This window comes from Nicotiana tomentosiformis, chromosome 6 (assembly GCF_000390325.3).
Source record: "Nicotiana tomentosiformis chromosome 6, ASM39032v3, whole genome shotgun sequence".
Lineage (NCBI taxonomy): Eukaryota > Viridiplantae > Streptophyta > Magnoliopsida > Solanales > Solanaceae > Nicotiana > Nicotiana tomentosiformis.
In genome coordinates, this window is record NC_090817.1 from 69,966,360 (window position 1) to 69,993,478 (window position 27,119).

At 41.0% G+C, this 27,119-nt stretch overlaps 2 protein-coding genes and 1 long non-coding RNA gene across 3 annotated transcripts; 2 read left to right on the top strand and 1 right to left on the bottom strand.

The window, feature by feature from the left end:
• The first annotated feature begins 795 nt into the window (after window positions 1-795).
• Window positions 796-2,034, top strand: LOC138894176 (uncharacterized). Its single transcript, XM_070178858.1, has one exon. The coding sequence runs from the start codon at window positions 796-798 to the stop codon at window positions 2,032-2,034; it is 1,239 nt and encodes a 412-aa protein (XP_070034959.1).
• A 162-nt stretch (window positions 2,035-2,196) lies between these two features.
• LOC138894177 (uncharacterized) lies at window positions 2,197-3,202 on the top strand. Its single transcript, XM_070178859.1, has 2 exons — window positions 2,197-2,550; window positions 3,143-3,202. Exons 1-2 carry the CDS (start codon window positions 2,197-2,199, stop codon window positions 3,200-3,202), a joined length of 414 nt encoding a protein of 137 aa, XP_070034960.1.
• Window positions 3,203-16,228: 13,026 nt separating this feature from the next.
• LOC138894958 (uncharacterized) lies at window positions 16,229-18,674 on the bottom strand. Its single transcript, XR_011409148.1, has 2 exons — window positions 18,084-18,674; window positions 16,229-16,558 (listed from the first exon to the last, which is right to left on the bottom strand). It is a non-coding gene; the product is annotated as an uncharacterized lncRNA (long non-coding RNA).
• Window positions 18,675-27,119: the final 8,445 nt, after the last annotated feature.

Genomic DNA, 27,119 nt, shown 5'->3' on the forward strand with positions numbered 1-27,119 from the left:
GCCGAAAAGACAGCCTTTATCACACCACGGGGGATATACTGTTACAAAATAATGCCATTTGGTTTGAAGAATGCTAGGGACACCTACATGAGGGCCATGAAGACTCTTTTCCACGATATGATACTCAAGGAAATAGAGGTGTACGTGGATGATGTTATCATCAAATCTAAGAAAGGATCAGATCACATGGAAGACCTGAGGAAGTTTTTTGACCGACTTCGAAAGTATAATTTGAAGCTAAATCCTGCAAAATGTGCTTTTAGAGTCCCAGCTGGGTAGTTGCTGGGTTTCATCGTCAGTCGTCGGGGTATTGATCTAGACCCGTCAAAAATCAAAGCTACTCAGGACTTGCCACCGCCAAAGAACAAGAAGGATGTGATGAGTTTTCTAGGACGCTTCAATTACATCAGCCATTTTATAGCACAATCAACGATGATATATGAGTCGATCTTCAAGAGGTTGAGGAAAGATGCTACGACAAGTTAGACCGAAGAATGTCAAAAGGCTTTTTACAAAATCAAGGAGTACCTATCTATATCGCCCGTGTTGGTCCCGCCAGAACCAGGAAGACCTTTGTTGTTGTATCTGTCTGTGTTGGATGGAGCCTTTGGCTGCGTTCTGGGGAAACACGATGAAATCGGGAGGAAGGAGCAGGCGATATATTATCTTAGCAAGAAGTTAACACCTTACGAGGCCCGGTATTCTTTACTGGAGCGCACCTGTTGTGCATTGACATGAATAGCCCAGAAGTTGAGACATTATTTCTCTGCATACACTATATATCTCATATCAAGGATGGATCCGCTGAAATACATCTTTCAGAAACCCATGCCTACAGGTAAGTTAGCAAAGTGGCAGATATTGCTAAGTGAGTTAGACATCATTTATGTGACTCAGAAGGCAGTCAAGGGGCAAACATTGGCCGATCACTTGGCAGAGAACCCCGTAGATGGAAAATATGAACCATTGAAGACGTATTTCCCCGACGAGGAAGTGCCATTTATAGGTGAAGATATTGCCGAAGCGTACGACGGTTGGAGGATGTTTTTTGACGGAGCAGCAAACTTCAAAGGAGAGGGCATTGGGGCTATCTTGGTATCAGAAATCGGCCAACATTATCCTGTATCCGCAAAGCTCATGTTCCTATGCACCAATAATATGGCAGAGTATGAGGCATGCATCTTGGGACTCAGATTGGCCATCGACATGAACTTTCAGGAGTTGCAGATAATCGAAGATTCTGATCTATTGGTACACCAGGTACTAGGAGAATGGGCTACCAAGAACACTAAAATATTGTCATACCTGCATTGTGTACAAGAGTTGATTAAGAGGTTCACGAAGATAGAATTCAAGCATGTTCCAAGGATCCAGAATGAGTTTGCAGATACATTAGCTACCATGTCTTCCGTGATACAACATCTGGACAAGAATTTCATTGATTATATCCCGTTAGAGATTCGTAAGCAACCAGCCTATTGTGCTCATGTTGAAGAAGAGTTTGACGGAAATCCATGGTTCCACGATATCAAGGAATATTTAGAGAAAAGAGAATACCAAAAAAATGCCACGCACACTCAGAAGCGCACGCTTCAAAGATTGGCCAACCATTTCTTTCGGAGCAGAGGAACTCTATATAGAAGGACTCTTGACTTGGGATTATTGCGGTGTGTCGATGCCAAGAAGGCATCTAGATTGCTTGAAGAAATACACGCCAAAACTTGCGGACCTCACATGAACGGGTTTGTTTTGGCCAAGAAAATATTGAGAGCAAGGTATTTCTGGATGACCATGGAAACAGACTACATCAAATATGTTCAAAAGTGTAACCAATGCCAAATACATGCTGATATGATACGAATACCACCCAACGAACTCAATACAACGAGTTCACCCTGGCCTTTCTCTACCTGGGGCATGGATGTCATCAGACCAATTGAACCCGTTGCTTCAAACGGACACAGGTTCATCTTGGTGGCCATAGATTACTTCACAAAATGGGTTAAAGTCGCTTCCTATAAGGCTGTGACTTAGAAGGTCATGGCAGACTTTGTCCGGGATCGTATTGTTTGTCGATTTGGAGTACCCGAGTCAATCATTATTAACAATGCCGCCTATCTCAACAGTGATCTGATGAAAGCTATATGTGAAACATTTAAGATCAAGCATCAAAACTCTACAGCATACAGACCATAGATGAATGGAGCCGTAGAGGCTGTCAATAAGAACATCAAGAAGATATTGAGGAAAATGGTGGACAACTACAAGCAATGGCACGAGAAGTTACCATTTGCTTTGCTCGGGTACCGCACCACAATTCGTACATCTACTGGGGCAACCCCATATCTACTGGTCTATGGTACGGAAGCCAATATTTCCACCGAAGTGGAGATTCCTTCCTTAAGTATCATACAAGAGGTCGAGCTCAGCGACAGGGAATGGATACGGAGCCAGTATGAACAGTTGGCTCTCGTTGATGGTAAGAGGATGAATGTAGTGTGTCATGGTCAACTCTACCAGAATAGAATGGCAAGGGCTTTCAACAAAAAGGTTAGATCGAGGCAATTCACACCGGGGCAATTGGTGCGGAAATGAATCTTCCCACATCAGAATAAAGTAGAGGGGAAATTCTTACCCAACTGGCAAGGCCCTTACATGGTTCACCGAATACTAACAGGAGGAGCGCTTATACTTGCAGAGATGGATGGAGAAATATGTCCAAAACCTATCAACTCAGACGCAGTCAAGAGATATTATGTTTAAGATTATGTTTGCACTTTCTATTTGATGTAATCTGAACTATGTTTGACCTGATTCCCGTTTAAGAGGGGAAACGTAGGCAGCCCTATGGGTTCGGTCACATCATAATAAAATCTGCATTCCTCCCTATGGTCAAAAACTGGGGCAAGATTGTAAGTTCATCAATCTCATTATGTCAAGGATTACCAAGAAGTGTATCGCCATAAGTATGCATATAAACTGGGGCATAATTTTGAGGAGGTTGCAATGTCTCAAAGCGCGTCACAGTCTCCGATTCGAAACTTATTTGTTTTATGCATTATCATATATTTTGAACACTGCATCTCTAAATAAATTATCTATCACAAATGCATGTTTTCGAAAATTTCATTTTCTGTAATAGCCGGATGTTACCCAGGGTGACTCGAACAAGGCAGCAAAACAAGGAGCAAAGGAGGAATGAAGAATCAAAGGCATGAACCGACCTTTCCCCTAAAAACTCACGATTTTCTTTGGATGTCGGTACAATGGACATAAAAAGCACGTCCACAAATATATAAATTCAAATAAGATCACTATCTTCACACTGACAGAAGTCGCCAAGCACAAATGCGTCAAGATAAGAATCATTTTCCCTCTCACATTTAATCGTTGCTCTTCCCGCATAGGGCTAAAAACACTGCCCCATTATTGCATAAGGCTAAACGCTGCCTCCCCTTGCATGAGACTAAGCACCGTCTCCATTCTTTGCATGAGGCTAAGCATTGCCTCCATTATTGCATGAGGCTAAGCATTGTCTTCCCTTGCATGAGACTAAGCATTGTCTCCATTCTTTGCATGAGGCTAAGCATTGCCTCTATTATTGCATAAGGCTAAGCATTATCTTCCCTTGCATGAGACTAAGCACTGTCTCCATTCTTTGCATGAGACTAAGCATTGCCTCCATTATTGCATAAGGCTAAGCATTTCCTTCCTTTGCATGAGACTAAGCACTGTCTCTATTCTTTGTATGAGGCTAAGCATTGCCTCCATTATTGCATAAGGTTGAGCATTGCCTTCCTTGCATAAGCCTAAGCATTATCTCCATTATTTGCATGAGGCTAAGCATTGCCTTCTATTGCATGAGACTAAGCAATATCTCCATTCTTTGCATGAGTCTAAGCATTGCCTCCATTATTGCATAAGGCTAAGCATTGCCTTCCCTTACATGAGACTAAGCATTGTCTCTATTCTTTGCATGAGGCTAAGCACTGCCTCTATTATTGCATAAGGTTGAGCATTGCCTTCCCTTGTATGAGACTAAGCACTGTCTCCATTCTTTGCATGAGACTAAGCACGGCCTCTATTATTGCATAAGGCTAAGCATTGCCTTCCCTTGCATGAGACTAAGCATTGTCTACGTTCTTTGCATGAGGCTAAGCATTGCCTCCATTATTGCATAAGGCTAACCACTGTCTCCCCTTGCATGAGACTAAGCACTTTCTCTATTACATTATACAGGGCTAAGCATTGCCCCCATTATTGTATAAGGCTAAGCATTGTCTTTCTCTGTATCAGGCTAATCACTGCCCTCATTACATTGCATGAGGCTAAACACTGCCTTCGTCATTGTATAAGGCTAAACACTGCGTTCATTCACATAGGGTTAATCACTACCCTCATTATCTGCATAGGGCTAAGCACTGCCTTCCTTCATTCTCGCACATGGCTAAGCATTGCCTATTTCCTCTATCAAACGACCGATATCTCTACATTGTTGCATTTCATGGGCTGAAAGATTGCCATATTGTCCGAAGGCATCATAATCTGAGGGCATCATCCTCATAGCCCGAAGACATCATGACATGGCCGAAGGATCTCTCGAAACTACACATCATTATTCAAAGGTGTCATAGTCCAGAGGCACCATTCTCATGGCTCGAGGACACCATTTCATGGCCTGCGAATCCCTTATCATACGCTCCATGGCCCAGGACATCATGATCTAAGGACATCATCTTTATTGTCCAAAGACAACTCTCATGGCCCGAAAGGAATTTGCATCATGTTTAAATTTTCACATTAACCCCGTATATTCGCATGCATCGTGTTTAAAGTTTTGTAGGTAACTCGAAAGGTAACAGTTCTACAAATAGGAGCAATTCTCGCTCTGGTTTCCGTTCACAACGTTCACATCTTTCTATCATCTCGAACGTAATCGACGATCAGCAATTGATTACCATTTATCCTGTAACCGCTCAAATACTTGGCTTATACATCTATAATGTTTAAATTCGCATTCGTAGCTCCACCTGAAATTATCTGTTATTCACGACGCTATCCTATCCAAGAGATCCTTTTTTGAAGCGCACGACCACTCTTATAACAACTCTATCGGTCTCGTTCGTCGTTGGATCCAGAACTACACACGGCATGATTTCTGTAACACCAGGGATATGTAGGCAACTTAGGAACCACGGTTCGGCCCCCATTTTTAAAAAACGCATCATCCCCACTCATTTCAGACAAAATTGGTTATTATTTTCTTTACCCGACAACTCTTTTATTATTTCCGGGTAAAGAAGGGCAGTTGTTGATACCTAATTTTATCCTCATATTTTTATAAATATCATATATACTTTCAAAATATCATTTATGCATCATCACCAATTTACAAGAGTCATATAAGCACTTTCAGTAATTTTTCATAATTTTTAGGGCTTTAAAATTAATTTTCTTGCATTTAAATTGTTCAAAAATATTTATTAATTATCCTTTCAAATTATTTTATGATGGCTTAATCATACAAATTTATTATTTACACCCACATGTATATTTTATAACATTTTACTTCATTTCATAAAATTACATTTGCATTTTTGAGCTATTTACACATTTTTTGCAATAATAGCCTATATTTTATATTTAATTACATTTATCATTTTATTTCTGGGTCAAAATAATTTTTAAATATTTTATAATCTTCAATTATTATTTTAAAATATTATTTTTTATAAATAGTATTTTTTTATATTTATTTAGCTATTTTATTAAATTATTTTCTCCATAATTTCTTTTATTTAAAATCTGGCCCAAAATTAGGCCAATTTTCGGACCAAAAACTGGCCCAATACCCCCACAGCCCAAACCAAGCGTCCTTTTAAGCCAACTCGGTCGAACCCCTTCAAATAACCCACCCGGATTCCCATTTTATCCTAGCCATTGACCTCAAATGATCAACGGCCCATAATAAATCTACCCATCTCTTTATATCCCCTCATCCAAAAACCCTAACCCATTTCTACCCATCCGCCACCCCTAAATCTCTAGAACCTTCCCCCTTTATCTGAAAAACTCTAGTCGCCTCCCTTTTCAATCCCTCTCCTAATCCCGTTAACAATGGGATTCACCCATTATTTGCTTACCATATTTGTGTTTATTTGCTACTGGTTGCTCCTTTATGGTATCACATATGTACTTGCTTGGTTTTGGAAAGTATTCTCTACAAAACAGACCAGGCAGACTCAATTCTAGGAATTTGGATGATGATTTAGTCTATATACACTCAGCGAGGAACGATTTTGCATCTCTGGTTCGATTTACAGTTGGTTGGACCCAACTAGGGTTTGAATTTCGATTTCTCCTTTACCGGTTCTATTATTGATTGCATATAATATTTTATTTCCTTATTTGTGCTTGATTGATTTTTTTCCATGTTTGTTCGATCCATTTCTACTACTATATAAATCCCTCATTCCCCGTTCCCCTTCTAAGTCTGGACGACCATCGCTTGACTATTGTTACTACCACTAATCTCTCACTCTTACTTATTCTACATTATTCTGAGACTTTGATTTTAGCCGGCTGAAAGCTAAGGCCACCGAAATTTGACTATTAGAACTCTTTTAGTGTGAGCACTGTCCGGGGTTCATCTGAAACCCTTACGAACTCTGACACACTAAGAATTTTGGGGTTTCTGTTATTCTCTCCTTGTTACTGATAAGCAAGCTGATGGCTCTTAATTTCTACCTTATTAGCTCGTTAATTCTGCAAACTGGTGAGTAATGAGACTCTTGCAATTCTATTCTCTTTTGCCTGTGTTCATGTCATTCAGGCCTTTGTGAATCAATATGATATTGTCTGCCTCTGTTCGTATTCATGTTTGCCTTAGCATTATCCTGTACCCCTGTGCTTTTCTAGTATCTAAACCTGCTTGAATTCTAAGCTTCGATGCATGCCTGTTATATGTGTATGATTTTTATTACCTTCATCCTGCTCTGCTATTCCGATTACCTATTACTCTTCAAGAGCCATTTCTCATGCCTTGCCTTGGGTTCTTGCATTCTTAAGGAGATTATCTCCTGCCCAGGACTTGCTTGAGTGAATTTCTTTCTGATGAATCCTTCATGTATGTTCTACTATTTTCCTGCTTACATGAAACTTATGTGCCCATTATTGTCTCAGTGTTTAGCCGAACATGCTGCTTCCTGATGTTGTTTGTTCAATCCTGCACTCTTTAGTATTGCCTAAAACTTCTAATTGACTTTCAATATACTTAGCTTCTTCTATCATGCATAGTTAACTGGCATAAGCCCTGGGGTCTGCCTGTTTCTTTTAACCTTGAATGGATATGTATGCCCACTATGAATTCTTTAGACCTTGGAATCTATGTTATACTCAGCATGTTAGGTTGCTTGTTGATTGTCGTAGACCATGCCTACTTGCTCTTTTACTATGTGTAATTGCCATCCTCTGATTATGACTCTATCAGACCTTCATGCCCTAGACTCCTAGTTTTTGAGTCTCTTTTAGGCTAATTTTGGCTCATGCTTTACTATAAACTTGTTGTTCTGAAAAACTAAGCATGTATGTGTGCTTACCATGTTAGGCTAAGTGACATGCCTCTCCAACTCTGCTAATGTTGTGCATGCTATATTCTTTCACTTGTTATGAACCTATGTTGTTAGTTTTTCATGTCATGTGGAGACTAAGTTCTACTGGTTCTGCTAGTTTCATGTTCAAGCCCTTGTTTGACCAATCTTGTCACCCTATCTTTTAAAATGCAAGTGCCAATATGCTTTTATGTGAATCTTGTTGAATGTCATGTAATCATGTCCCTATATGGTATTACTTCAGGGTTGTTTAATTGATTGCTATGTGTGGTTCATTAGCTTATATGGTTAAGTGGTTTATCTGTAATTGTTGGGTTTGGCGTGAGTTCATGCGTGGCCCTGGGCTGTGCAAATGGACACACTCTCCTGTTTGAGATGCGTTTGGATCTAGGTCTGCTATTCGAGTGAGAATGAACCTGTTGAAGGCCCAGGCTATGCTGGGTTTTTTTCATTTGGGCCTGCAGTTATTCAGTGTGTAATATTTATACTCATATTTATTATTTTGGGCCTGTAATAATTTGTAAACGAGACAGTTGGGGGAATTAGTGGAATGGGAAACGGGTATCCTTTAATCTTCATATGAACGGGTAGAGAGCATGCCTATAGGGGTTTACATGCTTTGTTTGTCACTTTGTTCTACATGCTCCTATTCTACACACTCATAGAAATCATGCCTATAGGAATCATGCACACCTCACTTGTACACTGTTCAAGCACGTTAGTCTAAGTATTTGCCATACTTGTTTCTATGTTACTATTGTGCATTTAGACAGCATGCCTATAGGATGTAATAACATATGCTTTGTTAATCTAGATACCATGCCTATAGGACTCCAACTAATCAATTGGTCAATCACTTCTATTGCTTTTAGTGTACTGCCCATCTAGATATCATGACTATAGGATCTTAATCAACTATTTTTGTTGCTTCATTGTATTGCCACACTTAGATGGCATGCCTATAGGGATAAAGTATCATAAAACCAATTTAAATTGCCAACCACTAGAAATCTTGCCTATAGGATACTTTCACCTGCCTAAGAAGCATGTCTATAAAAATCAGCACTGGTAATTCGGAATTCTGGGATCGTTTCACTGCCTCATTGCACAAACAATTAGAGATCATGCCTATAGGACTTGCAATGCTTCTAATATGCCTATGAGTTAGTCTAAAGCTGCAGTACCACTTGTACAATACTGGAAATCGAAATCACATAGAAATCATGCCTACTCTAATGCGTCTAAAAATTATCTACTACTGAATGTGCCTGCGTGCAATTTGTTGCTTATGTGTGGAGGTTAACTTGAGCCTTTTCTTGCATTTATGTGTAGTCCTATATGTTTTTAATGTGCGCTAGTTTTACAATTTTTAAGCATTCTAAGTAGAGTCCAGAACCACCCAATAGTAGGTCCAGAGCCTCCTGGACCATAGGCATGTGACGGGTAATGCACGCATAGGACATGACCTAGAATTGAATTAGAACGCCTTTAGATAAACAACTTTAACATAGTAATCGGGTAGCAGGAGATGATAGTCTGTGCCCGTTGAATAATATAAGCAACCCTTACTTCAAGGGAGTTGCGAAGTATTATTTATGTTGCACGAGGTGGTCCTTTATGCTAAAAAACTTAGGAACCTCTCCCCCCCCTCCCCCCCGCATTTTCTTTATATGTTTGTTGTTCACACTTAGTTATCAAATATAGACTAATCAAGTTGTACTGTAAAGACTTGTATTGATTATCTATATAGTCTAATTATTTTCCGATTTTCTTTGCACGTGTTCGTAATAGAACCTTTAAATTCTATGTCTTCCTTTACTTATATGATCGCTTAGGAAAGTTATAATCTATAATCCACATAAGCGTAAACTTCAGTCAGGACCCACAGTTGTGGACCTCGAAGAGTGCCTAACACCTTCTCTTCGAGGTGATTTGAGCCCTTACCCGATCTTTGGTGACGTTGACTAGTTAAAACAGAGTTATTTGCAAATAGGTGTCCTAACGCATCTTAAAATCGTTAGGTGGCGACTCTTCTCTTTTAATACCCATTTAAAAGAGTTATCACATGTCAAAACCCATTTTCGCGAGAAAATGGGGCGCGAAAAAGTTTAGTTTGAAGGCACTACTGATCCCACAGAAGCTGAACAATGGCTTGAGCACGTGAAGAGAGTTTTTGAACAACTAGAGTGCACAAAAGTTGCCAAATTTAAGTATGTTATCTCTCTTCTACAAAAAGAAGCATATGATTGGTGGATAAGTGTAGCTAATACAAAAGTAAAACCTCTAGTGCTTACTTGGAATGACTTTGTGAATGCACTCTGTAAAAAATATGTCCCCATTGTCTATTGTGATGCAAAAACAAGAGTTTCTGAATTTAAGGAAAGGGAGTATGTGTACTATAGAGTATCAACAAAAAATATTAAGGCTTTCTCGTTATGCTGGAGGTATTATTACTGATGAAAGAGATAGGTGCAGAAGATTTGAAGAAGGTTTAAATGGTTCCATCCAGAAAACTGTAGCGATCCTATAACTTGAGAGTTTTTTCAAGCTAGTCTCAGCTGCTTTCACTTGGGAAAGAATAGACTAAGAAGAAGCTAGCAGAAGAGAAAAAAAGTTTAGAAATGGTAATTTAGATTATGGAAGTCCATCTAAGAAGGAAAAGTTTGACTATTCCAAGACTAGAGTGTTCAAAAGTCATCACATTATAAGCAAAATAGACAAAAATATTAACTGCTAGTACTCCAAGTTATGGCCTAAGGCAAGATTCATATACTCACTTGTGTACAATGTGAGAAGAATCACAAGGATCAGTGTGTTTCACCAATCGAAAATTATCATCTCGTTCCACAAGCAAATAAGATTTGTAGTCGTCTATATCAAAATCTGGATAAGGAGATCCATCTGAGTTATAATTAGATGGATCCGAATTTGAATTTGAATCATTATTGGTGTTTTTTTGGGGGGAAATTTCATATGGAGAAGAAGTATTTTGGTTATTGTTTGAACTCCCAAGTGACATTTTTCAATTGTAATATACTAGTGCGTATTGTTCTACTAGAAAATATATGTGACGTAACCCTTTTACTTATAGTGAATGTGATGGAGTAGAGACATAAATTGACGAGCCTATATTTAAAAGTATCATTGCCTTGTCAAATCAGTTATAAAAGGTAAGCTATACAAAAATAAAGTTGAATAGATTCCTTCCATAATAACCAAACTTGCAGTTGTCGCAATACATTATGAAAAGCTGATGCCAACATGCGTAATGTTACGCGGCGCCTTCCTAAAGTTCCTTGGAAGGGCGACGTAAGGCTAAGCAACCGATGTCAGTGCAGTTGCTATGCGCCAATTGAGGTCCTCGCCGTATGCTAGACTAGATTGAAAGTGCCGTACGGGAAAACCAATGTCGTGAGCAATTGAGCAGCAGAAAATGAGCAACTGATGATGAAAGCTGATGATTGTATTGATGATGATGATGATGAAAGCTATTACAAGATGCAATGCGGTGTCGGGGGGAGAGATACCAGTATAGAGAATTGTTTGAATGCTTGAATGTTTGAATGCTTTGGTCCCCCTTAATAATGCTTAAAAAAAATAAACCAGAGTTACATGAGTTGACCTAAGAAAGCTGTAGAAGCACACTGAAAATGAATGAAGTAAAACTACTCTATAATTACAATGAAAAGGACTTAGTCTTCTATGGAAGCAAGTCCGATGGCAGCAACTTTGTCTTGAGCAGCAGGGTCTGCGCGCGCATTGCTGTGGGCGCACGCGGCACTATTTTGGATCTGCCAGCGGCTGGACGCTGGCGCTTGGCATTGGGTCTGCGCGCGGGGCACTGTCTGGGTGTGCGGCGCTGTTGGCAACATGATGATTTGGGTGCGCGGCATTGTCGGTGCGCGCGGCACTGATGGCATTGGCCAGCCGCTAGGCGCTGGCATTGATTATCGGTGGGGCGACAGAGGCACATGCTCGCTTGTCACTTGGCGCTGCCGAGACCACGGGGCCGACCGTGGCGCTAGGCGTTGGGAGGCTTGCCAGGATGCCACGGGGCGCGTCCAAGGGGTCATGGGTCGATGATGGAAAGCAGCCCATGACATTCTCCCCCACCTGAGTTGGCGACGTCCTCGAAGCCTTACCTGCAGGATGATGATGATTGGTCAGGCTCTTGATGGCTGGGAGGTCTGTTCCCCTCGGTGCTGTGAGATGTCTTTCTGAATGATCTTCCATGCATTTCTGAAATGGCCTGAGGCAGTTGACATGGAAGACTGGATGGATTTTCCACCAGGCTGGTGTGTTCAGTTGGTATGTGGATTTCCCGATGCGCCTTTCAATGGAAAAAGGCCCGATGTAGCTTGGCAATAGGCGAGGATCTTGGGTCCTCTTTGCAAACAAGTTCCACCTCGGGGTTCTTACCATCACTTTGTCCCCTGCTTGATGTTGGGCAAAGCGACGATTTTGTTCGGCATGCCTCGTTGCCCTGTCTTGGGCATTGACAAGATAGCTCCACACTATCTTCAAAGTTTGTTCCCATTCTGTAGAGAAACTGGCAGCTCGATGAGATGATGGTATGTTTGGTGCATTCACATTATGTGAGAGTAGCGGTTGCTGTCCGGTAACAATTTCAAAAGCGCTTTTGTTTGTATGGGCACACTTTTGTGAATTGAAACACAGCTGAGCAGCATCCAGAAGCTTCACCCAATGTGTTTGTGACCCGGTTGCAAATTGGCGGAGATATTCCTCCAGCATGTCATTGAACCGGTCTGTTTGATCATGTGTTTGCTGATGATGATGGCTTGAGTTGTAACTCAATTTGGATCCGAGGCAACTGAAGAGTTGGGTCCAAAACTTGCTAGTGAAGCGTGGGTCGCAGTCACTGATGATGTTGTTGGGCATACCCCAATGTTTGACAACATGGGAGAAGAAGAGTCGAGCTGTTTCTTCTGCCGACATGTTCTGTGGGGCTGCGATGAAGGTAGCATACTTGGAAAACTGGTCTACTACCACCATGATGGTTGCATGATTTCCGACCTTGGGTAATCCTGTGATGAAATTCAGGGAAATGCTTTTCCAAGGTCTCTGTGGGACAGGTAGCGGCTCCAAGAGTCCCGCTTGTGCTGGGTGATCCGACTTGTCCTTTGGGAATGCTTGACAAGTCTTCACACAATGAGGGGCGCCATGAGCTGTTGGACCCCGATGATGTGATGCCTGTTTGATGATGTTGAGGGCAGCCGAAACTGTGGGTTCAGGTCTGTTGGTTCCCTCCTTAAACTGCATGGCCGTGATGTTTCCAGCGGCCATCTTCTTGGATATGCACGGTATGGTGTGGGGTTTGGCCCCGTTGTCTCCCATCATTAGGAGCATGTTGGCATATGGTACCGGGATGGTGTTGGTCTGCCTGAGGAATTCCAATCCCACTATCAGTTCGAAGTCATCGATGATAGCTATGCGTAGGTCGAATATTCCCTTGTATGGGCCAAGCTGGATTGGCGCTTCTTTGGCTATTCCACTCACTTGCTGAGATGGAGAGTTGATAGCCTTGACACGACCCTTGCATTTTTGCACTGCTAGACCGAGGCGTTGCACCTGAGTTGAGGCCAGGTAGTTGTGGCTAGCACCCGTGTCTATCAATGCCTGAATAGGTCTGCCGTTTACTTTCATGTCAACGAATATTAAGGTCCTCTTTTGTGATGTGAGAGGCCTCTCGTCCGCCTTTCCTTTCCATTTCTTGTCGATGGGGAATGCCTTCTTCTTGGGGTTGCCAGCACTGGTTCCCGCCAAGGTATCATGAATGGAGCCGACAAATGCGTTGAAGGCACCTACTGGATCGATGCCGTCTGAGTCGTCGGCATCTGACTCGTCATCGTCAACAGTTTGTTGAGCATTGACTTGTGTGTTGGGGCATTGATTATTCCAATGTTCCCCGCTGCAATGACGGCATTCTGATGGGTGCTTTCTCCCCTGATGGTTGTTGACTGATGCAGTAGTGTTACTGCTTGAGGAAGGAGTCTTGGATTTGGATGTACCTCGATCTCCTCCGTTTCTGTTGTGGCCACCGTTGCTAGGTTGGCTCCCGTTGTATCCCCCTCGGACAGGCGGCTGGGGCCTATCCTTCTGAGTTTCCAACTGGTAATCCCCAAGGCACTCAGCAGCTTGAATGGCCTTGGGCAGGGTATCTACCCGTTGTCTTTGCAGCTCCATACGAGCATGAGGTTTCAAACCTTCTATGAATGCGAACAGTTTGACTTTGTCCCCCATATCCCGTATGTTTAGCATGAGTGCGGAGAATTCACGCACGTAGTCCCGCACTGACCTGGTGTGGCGGAGTTCACGCAACTTTCTCCGTGCATTGTATTCCACATTTTCGGGGAAGAACTGCAGGCGTATGGCGGCCTTCAGTTCTGCCCATGTCTGGAGAGTATCTTCGCCGGCCCTGATGGCTTCGTATTTGACTCACCACCAGAGTTTTGCATCGCCTTGAAGATACATGGCAGCAGTTGCTACCTTTTTGGATTCTTCCAAATGTCCAACGGCATCGAAGTATTGTTCGATGTCGAAGATGAAGTTTTCCACTTCTTTAGCATCCCGGGCTCCGTTGTATGGCTTGGGCTCCGGAATTTTCAGCTTTTGTGGCATGGGGGCAATGTTCATGGCACCCCTGATGTGGTTTTCGCCTCTTTTGAGCAGGCTTTGAAGGGCAGCATTAACAACATTGAGCTGGCCTATCAAGTTGTCTATGGTTTGCTGCATGACTGTCAGTCTGTTTGCCTCTAGTTCCCGATGGGCTAAATCCTCGGCACGCTCCTATTGGAGGTCCTCAAATTGGCCATGAATTTTGGTTGCCTCGACGGCAGCCGTTTGCCGGTCTTCCTCCGAGTCTTGACTGATGTTTGCTATGTCATTTTCGGCCTGCCGCATTCTGCGGTCCAGGTCGTCCAACCTTTGCACTAGGCTGGTTTTTAGATCAGGCAACGTATGCACGATGGGCCGTAATGCGTCAACCGTCTCTTCTAGGGTCGTGATGCGATCCCCGTGATTCACCATGGTCAGAAATGGTGATGATGATGGCAATGAGTTCCCTCGTCCGATGTCGAGCCTAGGCTCTGATACCAACTGTTACGCGGCGCCTTCCTGAAGTTCCTTGGAAGGGCGACGTAAGGCTAAGCAACCGATGTCAGTGCGGTTGCTATGCGCCAACTGAGGTCCTCGCCGTACGCTAGACTAGATTGTTAGTGCCGTACGGGAAAACCAATGTCGTGAGCAATTGAGCAGCGAAAAATGAGCAACTGATGATGAAAGCTGATGATTGTATTGATGATGATGATGAAAGCTATTACAAGATGCAATGCGGTGTCGGGGGAGAGACACCAGTACAGAGAATTGTTTGAATGCTTGAATGTTTGAATGCTTTGGTCCCCCTTAATAATGCTTAAAAAAAATAAACCAAAGTTACATGAGTTGACCTAAGAAAGCTGTAGAAGCACACTGAAAATGAATGAAGTAAAACTACTCTATAATTACAATGAAAAGGACTTAGTCTTCTATGGAAGCAAGTCCGATGGCAGCAACTTTGTCTTGAGCAGCAGGGTCTGCGCGCGCATTGCTGTGGGCGCGCGCGGCACTATTTTGGATCTGCCAGCGGCTGGGCGCTGACGCTTGGCATTGGGTCTGCGCGCTGGGCACTGTCTGTGTGTGCGGCGCTGTTGGCAATATGATGATTTGGGCGCGCGGCATTGTCGGTGCGCGCGGCACTGATGGCATTGGTCAGCCGCTGGGCGCTGGCATTGATTATCGGTGGGGCGACAGAGGCGCATGCTCGCTTGTCACTTGGCGCTGCCGAGACTACGGGACCGACCGTGGCGCTAGGCGTTGGGAGGCTTGCCGGGACGCCACGGGACGCGTCCAAGGGGTCATGAGTCGATGATGGAAAGCAGCCCATGACAGTAAACGTGTTATGTTGATGCCTTGTCAAATCGGCAATAAAGGCACGCCTAAAGTTATTACATTATAGAGCAATATTATTATTTTGTGGAAAATTATCTCCATACGACATCTCACAATCCGAGTTCTAAACGGGTGTTACCATGTAGCCATCATGACTCAAAGTTACTCTAACGCAACGCATGCGCATCCTGTTATTCTCTTCACGGATGCGATTGAGAGCGACATTGACTTCTTTTGTTGTACCGCGCGGCATCTGGAAAACTCGGCGTCTTGGACGGTTGAGGCGATAACTTAGGTAGTTTCTGCTCCAAATTTCTTGCTTGTGCCAAACGATAGTGTCATTCACGTCTCATTTCATTGTTGTAGTCCCGATTGTAACGACTATTAGAGTCTAGTGAATGAGCAAATTCTTGCTCCTCTGGTGCCCAGTGTTGACCCATTGCATTAAATATCTCGCATGGATAGTAGATTGTGCAGTTAACATTCCATTGGAATGGATTCCGCGAAATATTATTTATTTTTTTATTAAATCAAAAATATTATGTTAGAATCTCGTAAATAAGAAGTGTAGTTTATATAGTAAAATGATGGCACATTATTTGACATGACAAATTCACGTGCACGTTCTAAAAAATTAATTTATACAAAACGTAAATTCTGACTACTGAATCTCGTGAACAATTCAGAAATTATGATAAACAAGACAATACATTCACGTGAAACGATATCAAGTTAGCAAATACAAATTAAAAGTAATGATAAACCGGACAATACATCCACGTGCCACAAGGCCTAGCATGAATTTCAGCACGACGTCTAAGACTATGAGGATATGCCTGCTCATGCCCATCTGTATCGACAGGCTTAGTCCGCCTCACTATAGGTGCATCAACGCCATGACATCTAACTTGTCATGGTGGCCTACCACGTGACCTAAGTTGTGCCCTTCCTTTGGCCATCTCCAATGCAGTTGTGTCTTCGGACCCATCCACTACCTGCGACTTCATGCCAAATGAAAGGGAACTGGATCAATATGAAGATGTTGTCGTGGATGTGGGTATACTACCGGTGAGAATTGAACAAACTCAGAAAAGGCAAAAAGGAGAAGGTAGTTCACGAAACCTCCATGGTAAGAGCGAAATATTAAATAGAATTGAACCATATTTTGAAAAAAAAATATGCTAGGTTGTTATATCAATCTTTCGGGTAAAAAGTGGAATAGTATTCTTTGCCCCTTACAAAATTAACCTATTTCTATCTATATAGATCTGGGAGTAGCAGGACACATTATTAAAGGTACCGCACACTCAACAAAGCCTGAAGGAGTTCGAGTTTGGGGTAAAAAACTTCAATGGGTCGAGTTATATTCGAAGAATTGTGATTATGAGGTATTATGTCACTGGCACAGCCTCATTATACCACAAGCAGTTTTAGCAACTTTCCAAGAATGCAAGTTCAGAGATGAAGCACTAGTTATCCAGCACTTGATGAAAGAAATCTTAGAGATGAAAAAAGCACTAGACACCTTTCATGCTTTGAATGAACTAAACATGGTGGAGGGGAGTGAAAAGGATCATTGGGCGGTATTAGAAAACACAAAATTACATCACGATCAAACATATCCAGTATGCCCAACAATTGAAGAATGAAAAGGACTTCTAAAATATTTACCACAAACATTGGACTATGGAGTACCATATTGTTGCCGGGAAGTTGTTGGGCGAAGAAGAATACATGGTTATTCCTGACAGTGACGAAAATTAAAAAAGTCCCCATTTTATTCCTTCACATCAACTATTGCCTACCTTAACGTTTATGTATGTTATATGAAATGCGGATAGAATTGTCATTAGGCAGCTTATGAGTTGAATAGCATGACTCATTCTTCACTTGGTCTTACTAACATAATCAATAATATCGTGTCACTATGTATTTTTGGATAAATTTTAATATAATTATTATTCAGTTCTAAAATTTAGTATTATAAATTTTACTAAAAGCGATACTTTTTTCCGCTTATATAATTTTTTACCTCGAGAAATACAATACTATATAATCTACGTAAATCATGTGTACAAATAATTGAACAAATTAGGCATTTCAATACTACACACTCAACTACTACTAATGATCAACTTTTTTCACAATAAAGAAAGCAATTTAAAGCGATGTTTTTTCTAATATTCAAACTTGGACATAATCAAAATACAACAATTAAAGATGAATTCAACCAATCAAAATAATAATAAGATAATATTTTTTTATAACCAAATAAATAATATACTACCAATCAAAATATAACAAAAAATACTACTAATGGTTAAAAAAATTTCACTACAAATAAAAGGAATTTAAGTTAATATTTTTGCTCACATAACAATTAAATTTGTTCTAATATTAAACTTAGACATAATCAAAATGCAACAAGTAGACATGAATTCAATAGAAAACAAATAAAATCATAACCAATCAAACTATAACAAGAATCTATTTAGGGCAAAAAAAAATGGGAGAAATAAAACTTACTTGAATAATAAGAGCTTGTTCCGAAAATAGTGTGATTTTTTGGGGGGGACCGATATAGGGTTATTTTTCCGGTGAAACTTGAAGGAATTTTCGGTTGAAAATGGAGGAGTTCGACCGAAATGGAGGAGAAAGGAGGAGAGTTTAACAATTACAAGGAAAACACATTTAAAGCGCACACTTTCAATATTTAGACTGAAGGAACGGTCAGCAAGCGCACCTTCGGTATAAACACTGAAGACGCGACAAAGAAGCACACCTTCAGTATTAATACTGAAAGCACGGTTAATGAAAGCACCTTTAATAAAGTTGAACCGTCATACCAGTCAAATCCGTGTCAGGATTTTAATTACAAGTTTACAACGGAAGGCGCATTAGCACATTGAGCCTTCTGTGTAAATTAAAAATGCAAGGAAGGCACGTTTGCTGATAAAATCTTCTGATGATTTTAAAATTTACACCGAAGGTGCGATAAGTCAGCGGGCCTTCTTCTCAAATTATATTTAACGGTCCGTCAGGTTTGGGGCGTGAATATTACAAGAAGAAGGCCCGTTAGTGTGGCGCGCCTTCACTATTAATATAAAAACAATTCTGACAAACCTATATATTGTAGTTGTGCTTCATTCCTCACCATTAAGTCAAGCCTTCTTAAATAGCGGTACTAGATTTGGGTATCCGCACTTCCCCCAAAACTTCAGGGATGTGATTTGGAACTCCAAGGACTATTTTTCAAAGGAGAAAATGACACAAAGATAACAACACATAAGAGAAATTGGCAAATTTATAGTCTTATATTAGGTTTTGTAAAGACTGCCCCAAACAATTGGCATTATATAGCCATATTCCAAAAACAATTCTCTCACCAATTTGCTGCCTCCTCCCTCCCTCTTGTTCGCTGCCTCGATGCCCCTCGTCTCCTCCGTTCTTTGAAAGACCACAAGTTCGCAGAATCCGTCAACTATAGCCGTTTCTTGAGAGGTTTTGTTTTTTACATAAATAAAATAAAAATAAAATAAGTTTGTTGCCTCCTTCCCCAAAATTCGCCGCCCCTCTTCTTTTGAGATTTGATTTGATTTTAGGAAATTCTCATCTTGTAATATTAATATATTTCTAACATATATATTTATGTATATTTATAAGAAATTATATGTTATACACTGAAATATACTAGGATGGAAAATAATTTTCTTATGTTCATTTTAATATACACAAAGAACAAAAATAAAGTTGTGACTTGTGATATACATTTTGGTATACACGTTATTTGATATGTTATACACTGTGATATACAAAAAAAATATAATTATTTTTCTGTTATACACTTGGATGTAGAGACAATAATAAATTATAGATAACTATATTTATAATTTTATATTTTAGATATACAAAAAATAAAAAATAATGTTGTGGTATATATTTTGATATACAAAGAAAGAAAATAAAGTTGTGATATATATTTTGATATATACTTTATTGTTATGATATACATTTATTAGCTATCTGATGCCAATATCTATAACTAAGACTTTTTTTCTGCCAATTATGTGGGTAAGTTGTCACACCATGCCAAAATCCCTTTTCAAAGACACTATCGGAAAGTGGCACGTCTACGCCATTTCTACAAATAAGCTGGGCCAACCCAAAAATCCACAATGGTCGAACCTAATATGAGTAATGTTTTAGAGAGAAATTCATTTGTAGCAACTAGGGCCAAACTTATATCACCTAATAGCCACAAAATAACCCTTTACAAGTAATAGCCTAAAAACAATAATAAATGCTAGCAACTGAAAAAGTTAAAACCATACGCTCAACTCAAACGAAAAGGAAAGCACTCCTAATCGATTTTGTTACCTAAATTCACGCGTTCAGTATGGGATCTTCAATCTCCAAACACTATAAAAGTCGCCCAATTATTCACATTGTCAAAAAAAATCTAGGGTTTCTGAAGATTAAACCTAGAGAAGAGCTCCAAAAAATTTACGGTGAAATTCAAAGTTTTTGCACAATTGCGGCCTACAATCAGCTTAATAGAGTTGCGATTTTGTTCTTAAATTGTGAAATTGATACAAAATCGACAAACTCAACTAATGTCTATGGAGATTGTGAATGTTGGAACTACTATTCCAATTTTGATTTTGATTTTACATCAACACAGTGGTGAATGGGTAAGTGAAAGTAAATTTGTTAATTTCCTTATTAATGGCGCGTTGATTAATTCGGGATGTAGCTATGAGTATTTTATTGATGAGATATACAAGCAATTGGATATAGATTCAATTACAAATGCGATGGAGATAAAATATACAGTGAAGAATGGCTATATAGTAATTCCAATATACAATGATATGAGTGTGCGCTTGTATATGGAGATAAAAAAGAAAAATATGGATATCACTGAATATTCATTATGCATAACGTTGAAAACTCTGTATTCAAGCGTTGAATGCTCATATTCAAGTTCATACTTGGGTGGCAACTTACTCGCAACAACTTCAGCTGGTTTACTATGTTAGAACGTAGAAGAAGTACACGGAACTAATATTGTTGAGATGATGGATAATCATGGAAAAGAAGACAAAATTGAAATAATGAAGGGAAATTGTATAATAAACAATCCACAACATGAAGAAATTACAGGAGGACAGTTATATTGGGACAAAGATACACTCATTAGTGTAATGAAGCACTACGCAATACGAGAAAAATATCAATTTATAGTGGATAGATCATCTACAACAAGGTATGATTTCTACGTATGAGATTGAACTTCTTTGTAATTTTGTGTATATTGCTTGTATTATTGTATAATAAGATTGCATATGTATACTGCTTGTTTATTAGGGATACAAGTGTAAAAATCAGAAAAAGTGTATTATTATAACACTATATTTTAAACAGATATTGTCTTAAATGCATGGATGAAAGTTGCAAATGGAGTCTTAGATCTTCAAGTCTACACAAATCAAATGTCTTCAAGATTAGACGGTTCAATGATGTTCACACTTGCCCAGAGACGAGTAGACTATTTTCATGATGTCATGCTACTTCGTCAGCCATTGCAACTGTAATGACCCAAGCGGTCATTTTAACTTTTAGAACCTCGTTCCCTAAAAATAAAACTTTTCATAGGTACTTGTAATGATTTATGACTTACGGGGATAGTTGGTTCGGGATTTGAAAGTGTTTGGGGTAAAACCGGAACACTTGGTTCCTTAAGTTGGCCTTAAAGTGCTAAGTTTGACTTTGGTCAGCATTTTGAGACTTGTGTCCGTTATGTCATTTATGACTTGTGTGTAAAATTTGAGGTCAATCGGAGTTGATTTGATAGGTTCTGACATCGAATGTAGAAGTTGAAAACTCTTATTTTCATTTAAGCTTTGGGGTATGATTCGTGGTTTTAGCATTGTTTGATACGATTTAGAGGTTCGACTAAGTTCGTATGATATTTTAGGACTTGTTGGTATATTTTGTTGAGGTCCCGAGGGCCTCGGGTGAGTTTCGGATGGTTAACGGATCAAAAATTGGAGTTAAAAAGCTGTTGCAATTTTTCCTCTTCTGTTGGACATTCTGGGCTGTGATCGAGCCCAGATATCGAGCCAGATATCGAGCCCAGGTATCGAGCCCAAGGTTGACGAGGTACAGGCTCGAGCTAGTGTATCGAAGCCATGATCGAAGGTCCAACTCGAGGGCCATGATCGAAGGCAAGGCTCGAGGGCCAGGATCGAGACCCAAGATCGAGGCTCACAATCGAAGGCTCAAGCTCGATGCCATGATTGAGGCTATGATCGAAGGTCCAGCCTCGATGCCCTAATCGAGGCCATGACCGAGGTCCAGGCTTGAGCCTGTGATCGAAGCCGCGATCGAGGTCCAGTTCGAGGACCAGTTCCGAAGGCTGCTGGGCAGTTTTATAAAAAGAGGGCATTCGTCCCATTCGCCATTTTTAACAAATTGGAGCTTGAGCAAAGGCGATATTTGATAGATTTTCAAGGAAAAGACATTGGGGTAAGTGATTCTAACTTGAATTTGGTCTATGAACATAAATATATCATTATTTTCACAATTAAATTAGTGTTTTGAGATTGAAATTTGGAAAAGTTTAAAAATCTCATAGAAACGAAATTTTGAGATTTCGGTATCGATTCGGAGTCGGATTTGAGTGAAACTGGTATGGTTGGACTCGTAATTGAATGAGTTATCGGATTTCATTACTTTTTCCGGATTTCGAGATGTGGGCCCCGCAGGCAAATTTTTAATTTATTTCGGGATTTTTATTAAAAATGTAGTATTTCCTTATAGAATTTATTTTCTATAATTTTTAGTGATTATATCGAATTATTTTTGGCTAGATTCGAGCCAGATAGAGTTGGATAATCGTGAAAAAGGCAAAATTGTGGATTAAATTGGAGCAAGACGAGGTAAGTCTCTTGTCTAATCTTGTGAGGGGGAAATTACCCTATAGGGATTAAATTGAATAATTGTTGCTAATTGCGGGGGGCTACGTATGCACGAGGTGACGAGAGTCCGTGCGTAGCTACTATTAATGCTAAAGTCCGGGTAGTTTAAGACTCAAAGCATGAATTACTTGTGAATTGTTATGAAAAGTAGAAAAATATGAAATTTTCATATGCTTAATTTTTATTTAAATCAATTAATTGTTAAAAAAAATTGTTCTCCTCCCAAATTTATCTTATAATAAATATACTCTCCTTCCGGAGGCACATAAGAAAATGTCCTCCTTTTTTGTGGAGCGGGCCGAACGCCTCGGCAGGATAGATGCATCTATGGATCACGCCGCACATCCCTCGATAGTGTATACGACACTCTGGATCGGGTCGTACGTCCTCGGCAGAAATCGTGCTTAATAATAATAATTACACGATACTTTAATAATTTATTTCAGCTTGTGAAGCTAATTAATAAATTGAAAAATTCTTGAAATTTAATGAATTATTATTCTTGCTTGTTTAGGAATTAATTATTACTCCTGTAAATGAGATTTAATTGATAAATTAGAAACTATTTGAATTGAAGAAATTTAATTAATATATTGAGAATTGTTACATTTGAAGGAATTTGATTATTTCTGCTGATTAAATAAATTATTGTGAATTCTGTAAATCATGTTGATTTAAATATTCTAGTTTTATTTCAGTTATTATTATTGACCCATAGTGAGTGTCAAAGTCGGCCATCTCGTCTCTACCACTTCGAGATTAGGTTTGATACTTACTGGGTACACGTTGTTTACGTACTCATACTACATTTGCTGCACTTTTTGTGCAGAATCTGAGACAGGTACTAGTGGAGGACCTATCATCACATACCCACGTCATCCCGAGGCATAGTGGTGAGCTACCTTTCTGAGTCGTTCTGCAGCTACCAGTGTCTCTTCTTATATTTATATTCTGTCTATTTCATTTCAGACAGTATTTGGAGTTTTGTATAATCTACTAGATGCTCATACAATGCTGACACCGGGTCTTGGCACACACATTGGTAGAAGTTGGTATTTTATTATTTTTTTGGAATAAAAGTTTAACCAATGTACGATTGACTTATTAGTTGGCTTGCCTAGCTGTAGTGTTGGGTGCCATCACGACCTATAGGTGAAATTGGGTCGTGACAACATGGTATCAGAACACTAGGTTCACGTAGGTCTCACAAGTTATGAGCAGACCTAATAGAGTCTTGCAGATCGGTACGGAGACGTCTGTACTTATCTTTGAGAGGCTATATGGTGTTAGGAAACTACCTTTCTTTATATTCCATCGTGCAATTGATGTAGTACTAAATATCCTTCTCTTATTCTCTCACAGATGGTGAGAACACGCTCTAATGAGATTTCAGACCAGGGAAGAGCTACTCCCCTAGTTGCTAGAGGCCGAAGGAGGGCTCCAGCCCGTGGTAGAGGGCGAGGATGTCCCAGGACTATTCCGGTTATGCCGCTAGTGGATCCAACAGAGAATCCCATTATTGAGGAGCAGGGTGAGGTACCTGTGGCAGAGCCAGCTCCGGTGGACTTCACATCTGCATCGGGATTTCAGTATGTTATGGGTCGTATGCTGCAATTCATGGACAATATGACTCAGGCCGGTTTATTTCCGGCAGACCCAGCCACATCTCAGGCGGGCGGGGGAGCACAGACCCCTACCGCGCAGGCTCATGGACAGGCAGCTGCTGTATATCAGACCCAGGGTGCACTACCCGTGGGTGGAGTCCAGCCAGTGGCAGCAGCTACACCTGAGCCCAGGCCAGCTATAGCCGCCGATCCTCAGAAACTATTGGACAGATGGACTATACTACATCCTCCTGTCTTCGGGGGTGAGCGACATAAGGATCCACAGGATTTCATTGATCGTTGCAAAGATAGACTGTACAATATGAGGATATTGGAATCCCATGGGGTTGATTTCGCAACTTTTTAGCTAGAGGGTAGAGCCCGTAGATAGTGGCAGTCTTATGCTCTTGGCAGACCAGCAGATTCTCCTCCCATGACTTGGGACAGGTTCACCCGTATCTTCTTGGACAGGTATATTCCACCCTCCTAGAGGGAAGAGTTACAATTTCAGTTTGAGCAGCTCCAGCAGGGTCAGATGTCAGTGACTGATTATGAGGCGAGGTTTTCTGAATTATCTCGCCATGCACTAATGATACTCCCTATTGAGGCGGAGAGAGTGCGAAGGTTTGTAGCCGGTTTACATACTGGTATTCAGGCCACTATGGCTCGAGAGGTTGAGATGGGTACTTCTTATGAGCGAGTTGTGGAGATAGCTCGGAGGATTGAGGGTGTACGTCAGCGGAGCCGAGAGCAGATTATGAGAGTTAAGCGGTTCAGGTACTCTGGAGAGTTCAGAGGTGCTCCGTCCGGGGAAGAGGTCAGTTCGTGAGGGGGCAGTCCAGCAAACCCCCATATCCAGCACCACCACCTCCTCGAGGTGCTCCAGTGAGACCTTATCTCAGTGCTATCCCAGAGAGTTCTTACCGCCCACCAGCTATTCAGGGTCCTCCCAGTGGGTATTCAGGTCCCCAGGGCCAGACACTTAATCAGCAGCCCATCGCACCGAAGAATTATTACGAGTGCGGGGATCCCAGTCATATGCGGAGGTTTTGCCCCAGGCTTCAGGGTAGACCAGTACAGCAGGGTCAGCAGCCTATGCTTACCGGACCAGTTGCTCCACCAATAGTCCGACCACCCAGAGGTGGAGGACAGGTGGGTAGGGGCCGTCCTAGAGGTGGAGGTCAGCCAGGCAGCGGCCAGACAGTTAGCGCTCCAGCTCGGTTCTATGCTTTTCCGACAAGACCAGATGCAGAGGCCTCAGATGCCGTGATTACAGGTATTATTTCTGTTTGTGGCAAAGATGCCTCAGTATTATTTAATCCAGGATCTACGTATTTATATGTGTCATCTCTATTTGCTCCATTCCTGGGTGTTTCTCATGAGTCCTTGAGTACTCCTGTTTATGTGTCCACTCCTGTGGTCGATTCTGTTGTTGTGAACCGGATCTACCGATCCTGTATTATTACATTCTGTGGTTATGAAACTAAAGCAGATCTCCTATTGCTTGAGATGACCAATTTTGAAATTATTCTGGGTATGGACTAGTTATCTCCATATCATGCTATTCTAGATTGTCATGCCAAGACTGTTACCTTGGCTATTCCAGCATTGCCTAAGCTGGAGTGGAAGGGTTCGCCTGTTAGTTCATTTAATCGAGTTATTTCTTTTATAAAGGCTCAACACATGGTTGAGAAGGGTTGTTTGGCTTATCTAGCCTATGTTCGGGATACTACTGCAGAGACTCCGGCTATTGATTCAGTGCCTGTAGTTCGGGAGTTCCCCGATGTATTTTCGTCAGATCTTCCAGGTATGCCACCTGATCGTGATATTGATTTTTGTATTGACTTGGCTTCAGATACCCAGCCTATATCTATCCTACTGTATCACATAGCTCCGAAAGAATTGAAGGAACAACTTGAAGAGTTACTAGCCAAAGGATTTGTCAGACCGAGTGTATCGCCTTGGGGTGCACCAGTATTATTTGTGAAAAAGAAGGATGGAACAATGCGGATGTGTATTGATTATCGCCAATTGAACAAAGCCACTATTAAGAACAAGTACTTGTTGCCGCGTATTGATGATCTATTTGACCAGTTACAGGGTGCTAGGGTATTCTCTAAGATCGACTTGAGGTCGGGGTACCATCAGTTGAAGATTCGGAATTCGGATATTCCGAAGACTGCTTTCCGTACTAGATATGGTCATTATGAGTTTCTGGTAATGTCTTTTGGTTTAACTAATGCCCCGATAGCGTTTATGGATCTGATGAACAGAGTATTCATGCCATATATTGATTCGTTTATCATTGTCTTCATTGATGACATCTTAATCTATTCGCGCAGTAAGGAGGAACATGAGCAGCATATGAGATTAGTGCTTCACACATTGCGGGAACAAAAGCTATATGCTAAGTTCTCTAAATGTGAGTTTTGGCTAGAGTCTGTAGCATTTTTGGGACATATCGTATCGGGCGAAGGTATTAAAGTTTATCCCAAAAAGATTGAGGCAGTTCAGAATTGGCATCGCCCCACTTCGGCGACGGAGATCAGGAGTTTTCTGGGTTTGGCAGGTTATTATCGTCGGTTCGTGGAAGGTTTTTCATCTATTGCAGCACCTTTGACCAAATTAACCCAGAAGGGTGTTCAATTCCGATGGTCCGATGATTGTGAGTCAAGCTTTCAGAAGCTCAAGACAGCACTAACTACAGCACCCGTGTTAGTGTTACCATCTGGTTCGGGAATATATACCGTGTATTGCGACGCGTCACGCGTTGGCTTGGGTTATGTATTGATGCAGGAAAGGCGAGTTATTGCATATGCTTCACGTCAGCTGAAGCCCCACGAGAAGAATTATCTAGTACATGATTTGGAGTTAGCTGCGATTGTTCACGCTCTAAAGATTTGGAGGCATTATCTTTATGGGGTGTCTTGTGAAGTTTACACTGATCATCGCAGTTTGCAGCATTTGTTCATGCAAAG

Bases quoted from the DNA above. Each gene is read 5' to 3' on its own strand.
- LOC138894176 (XM_070178858.1), top strand. From the start codon at position 796: ATGGATCCGCTGAAATACATCTTTCAGAAACCCATGCCTACAGGTAAG.
- LOC138894177 (XM_070178859.1), top strand. From the start codon at position 2,197: ATGAATGGAGCCGTAGAGGCTGTCAATAAGAACATCAAGAAGATATTG. The intron at 2,551-3,142 runs GTTAGATCGAGG...TTTCTGTAATAG, and splicing joins CAAGGGCTTTCAACAAAAAG to CCGGATGTTACCCAGGGTGA.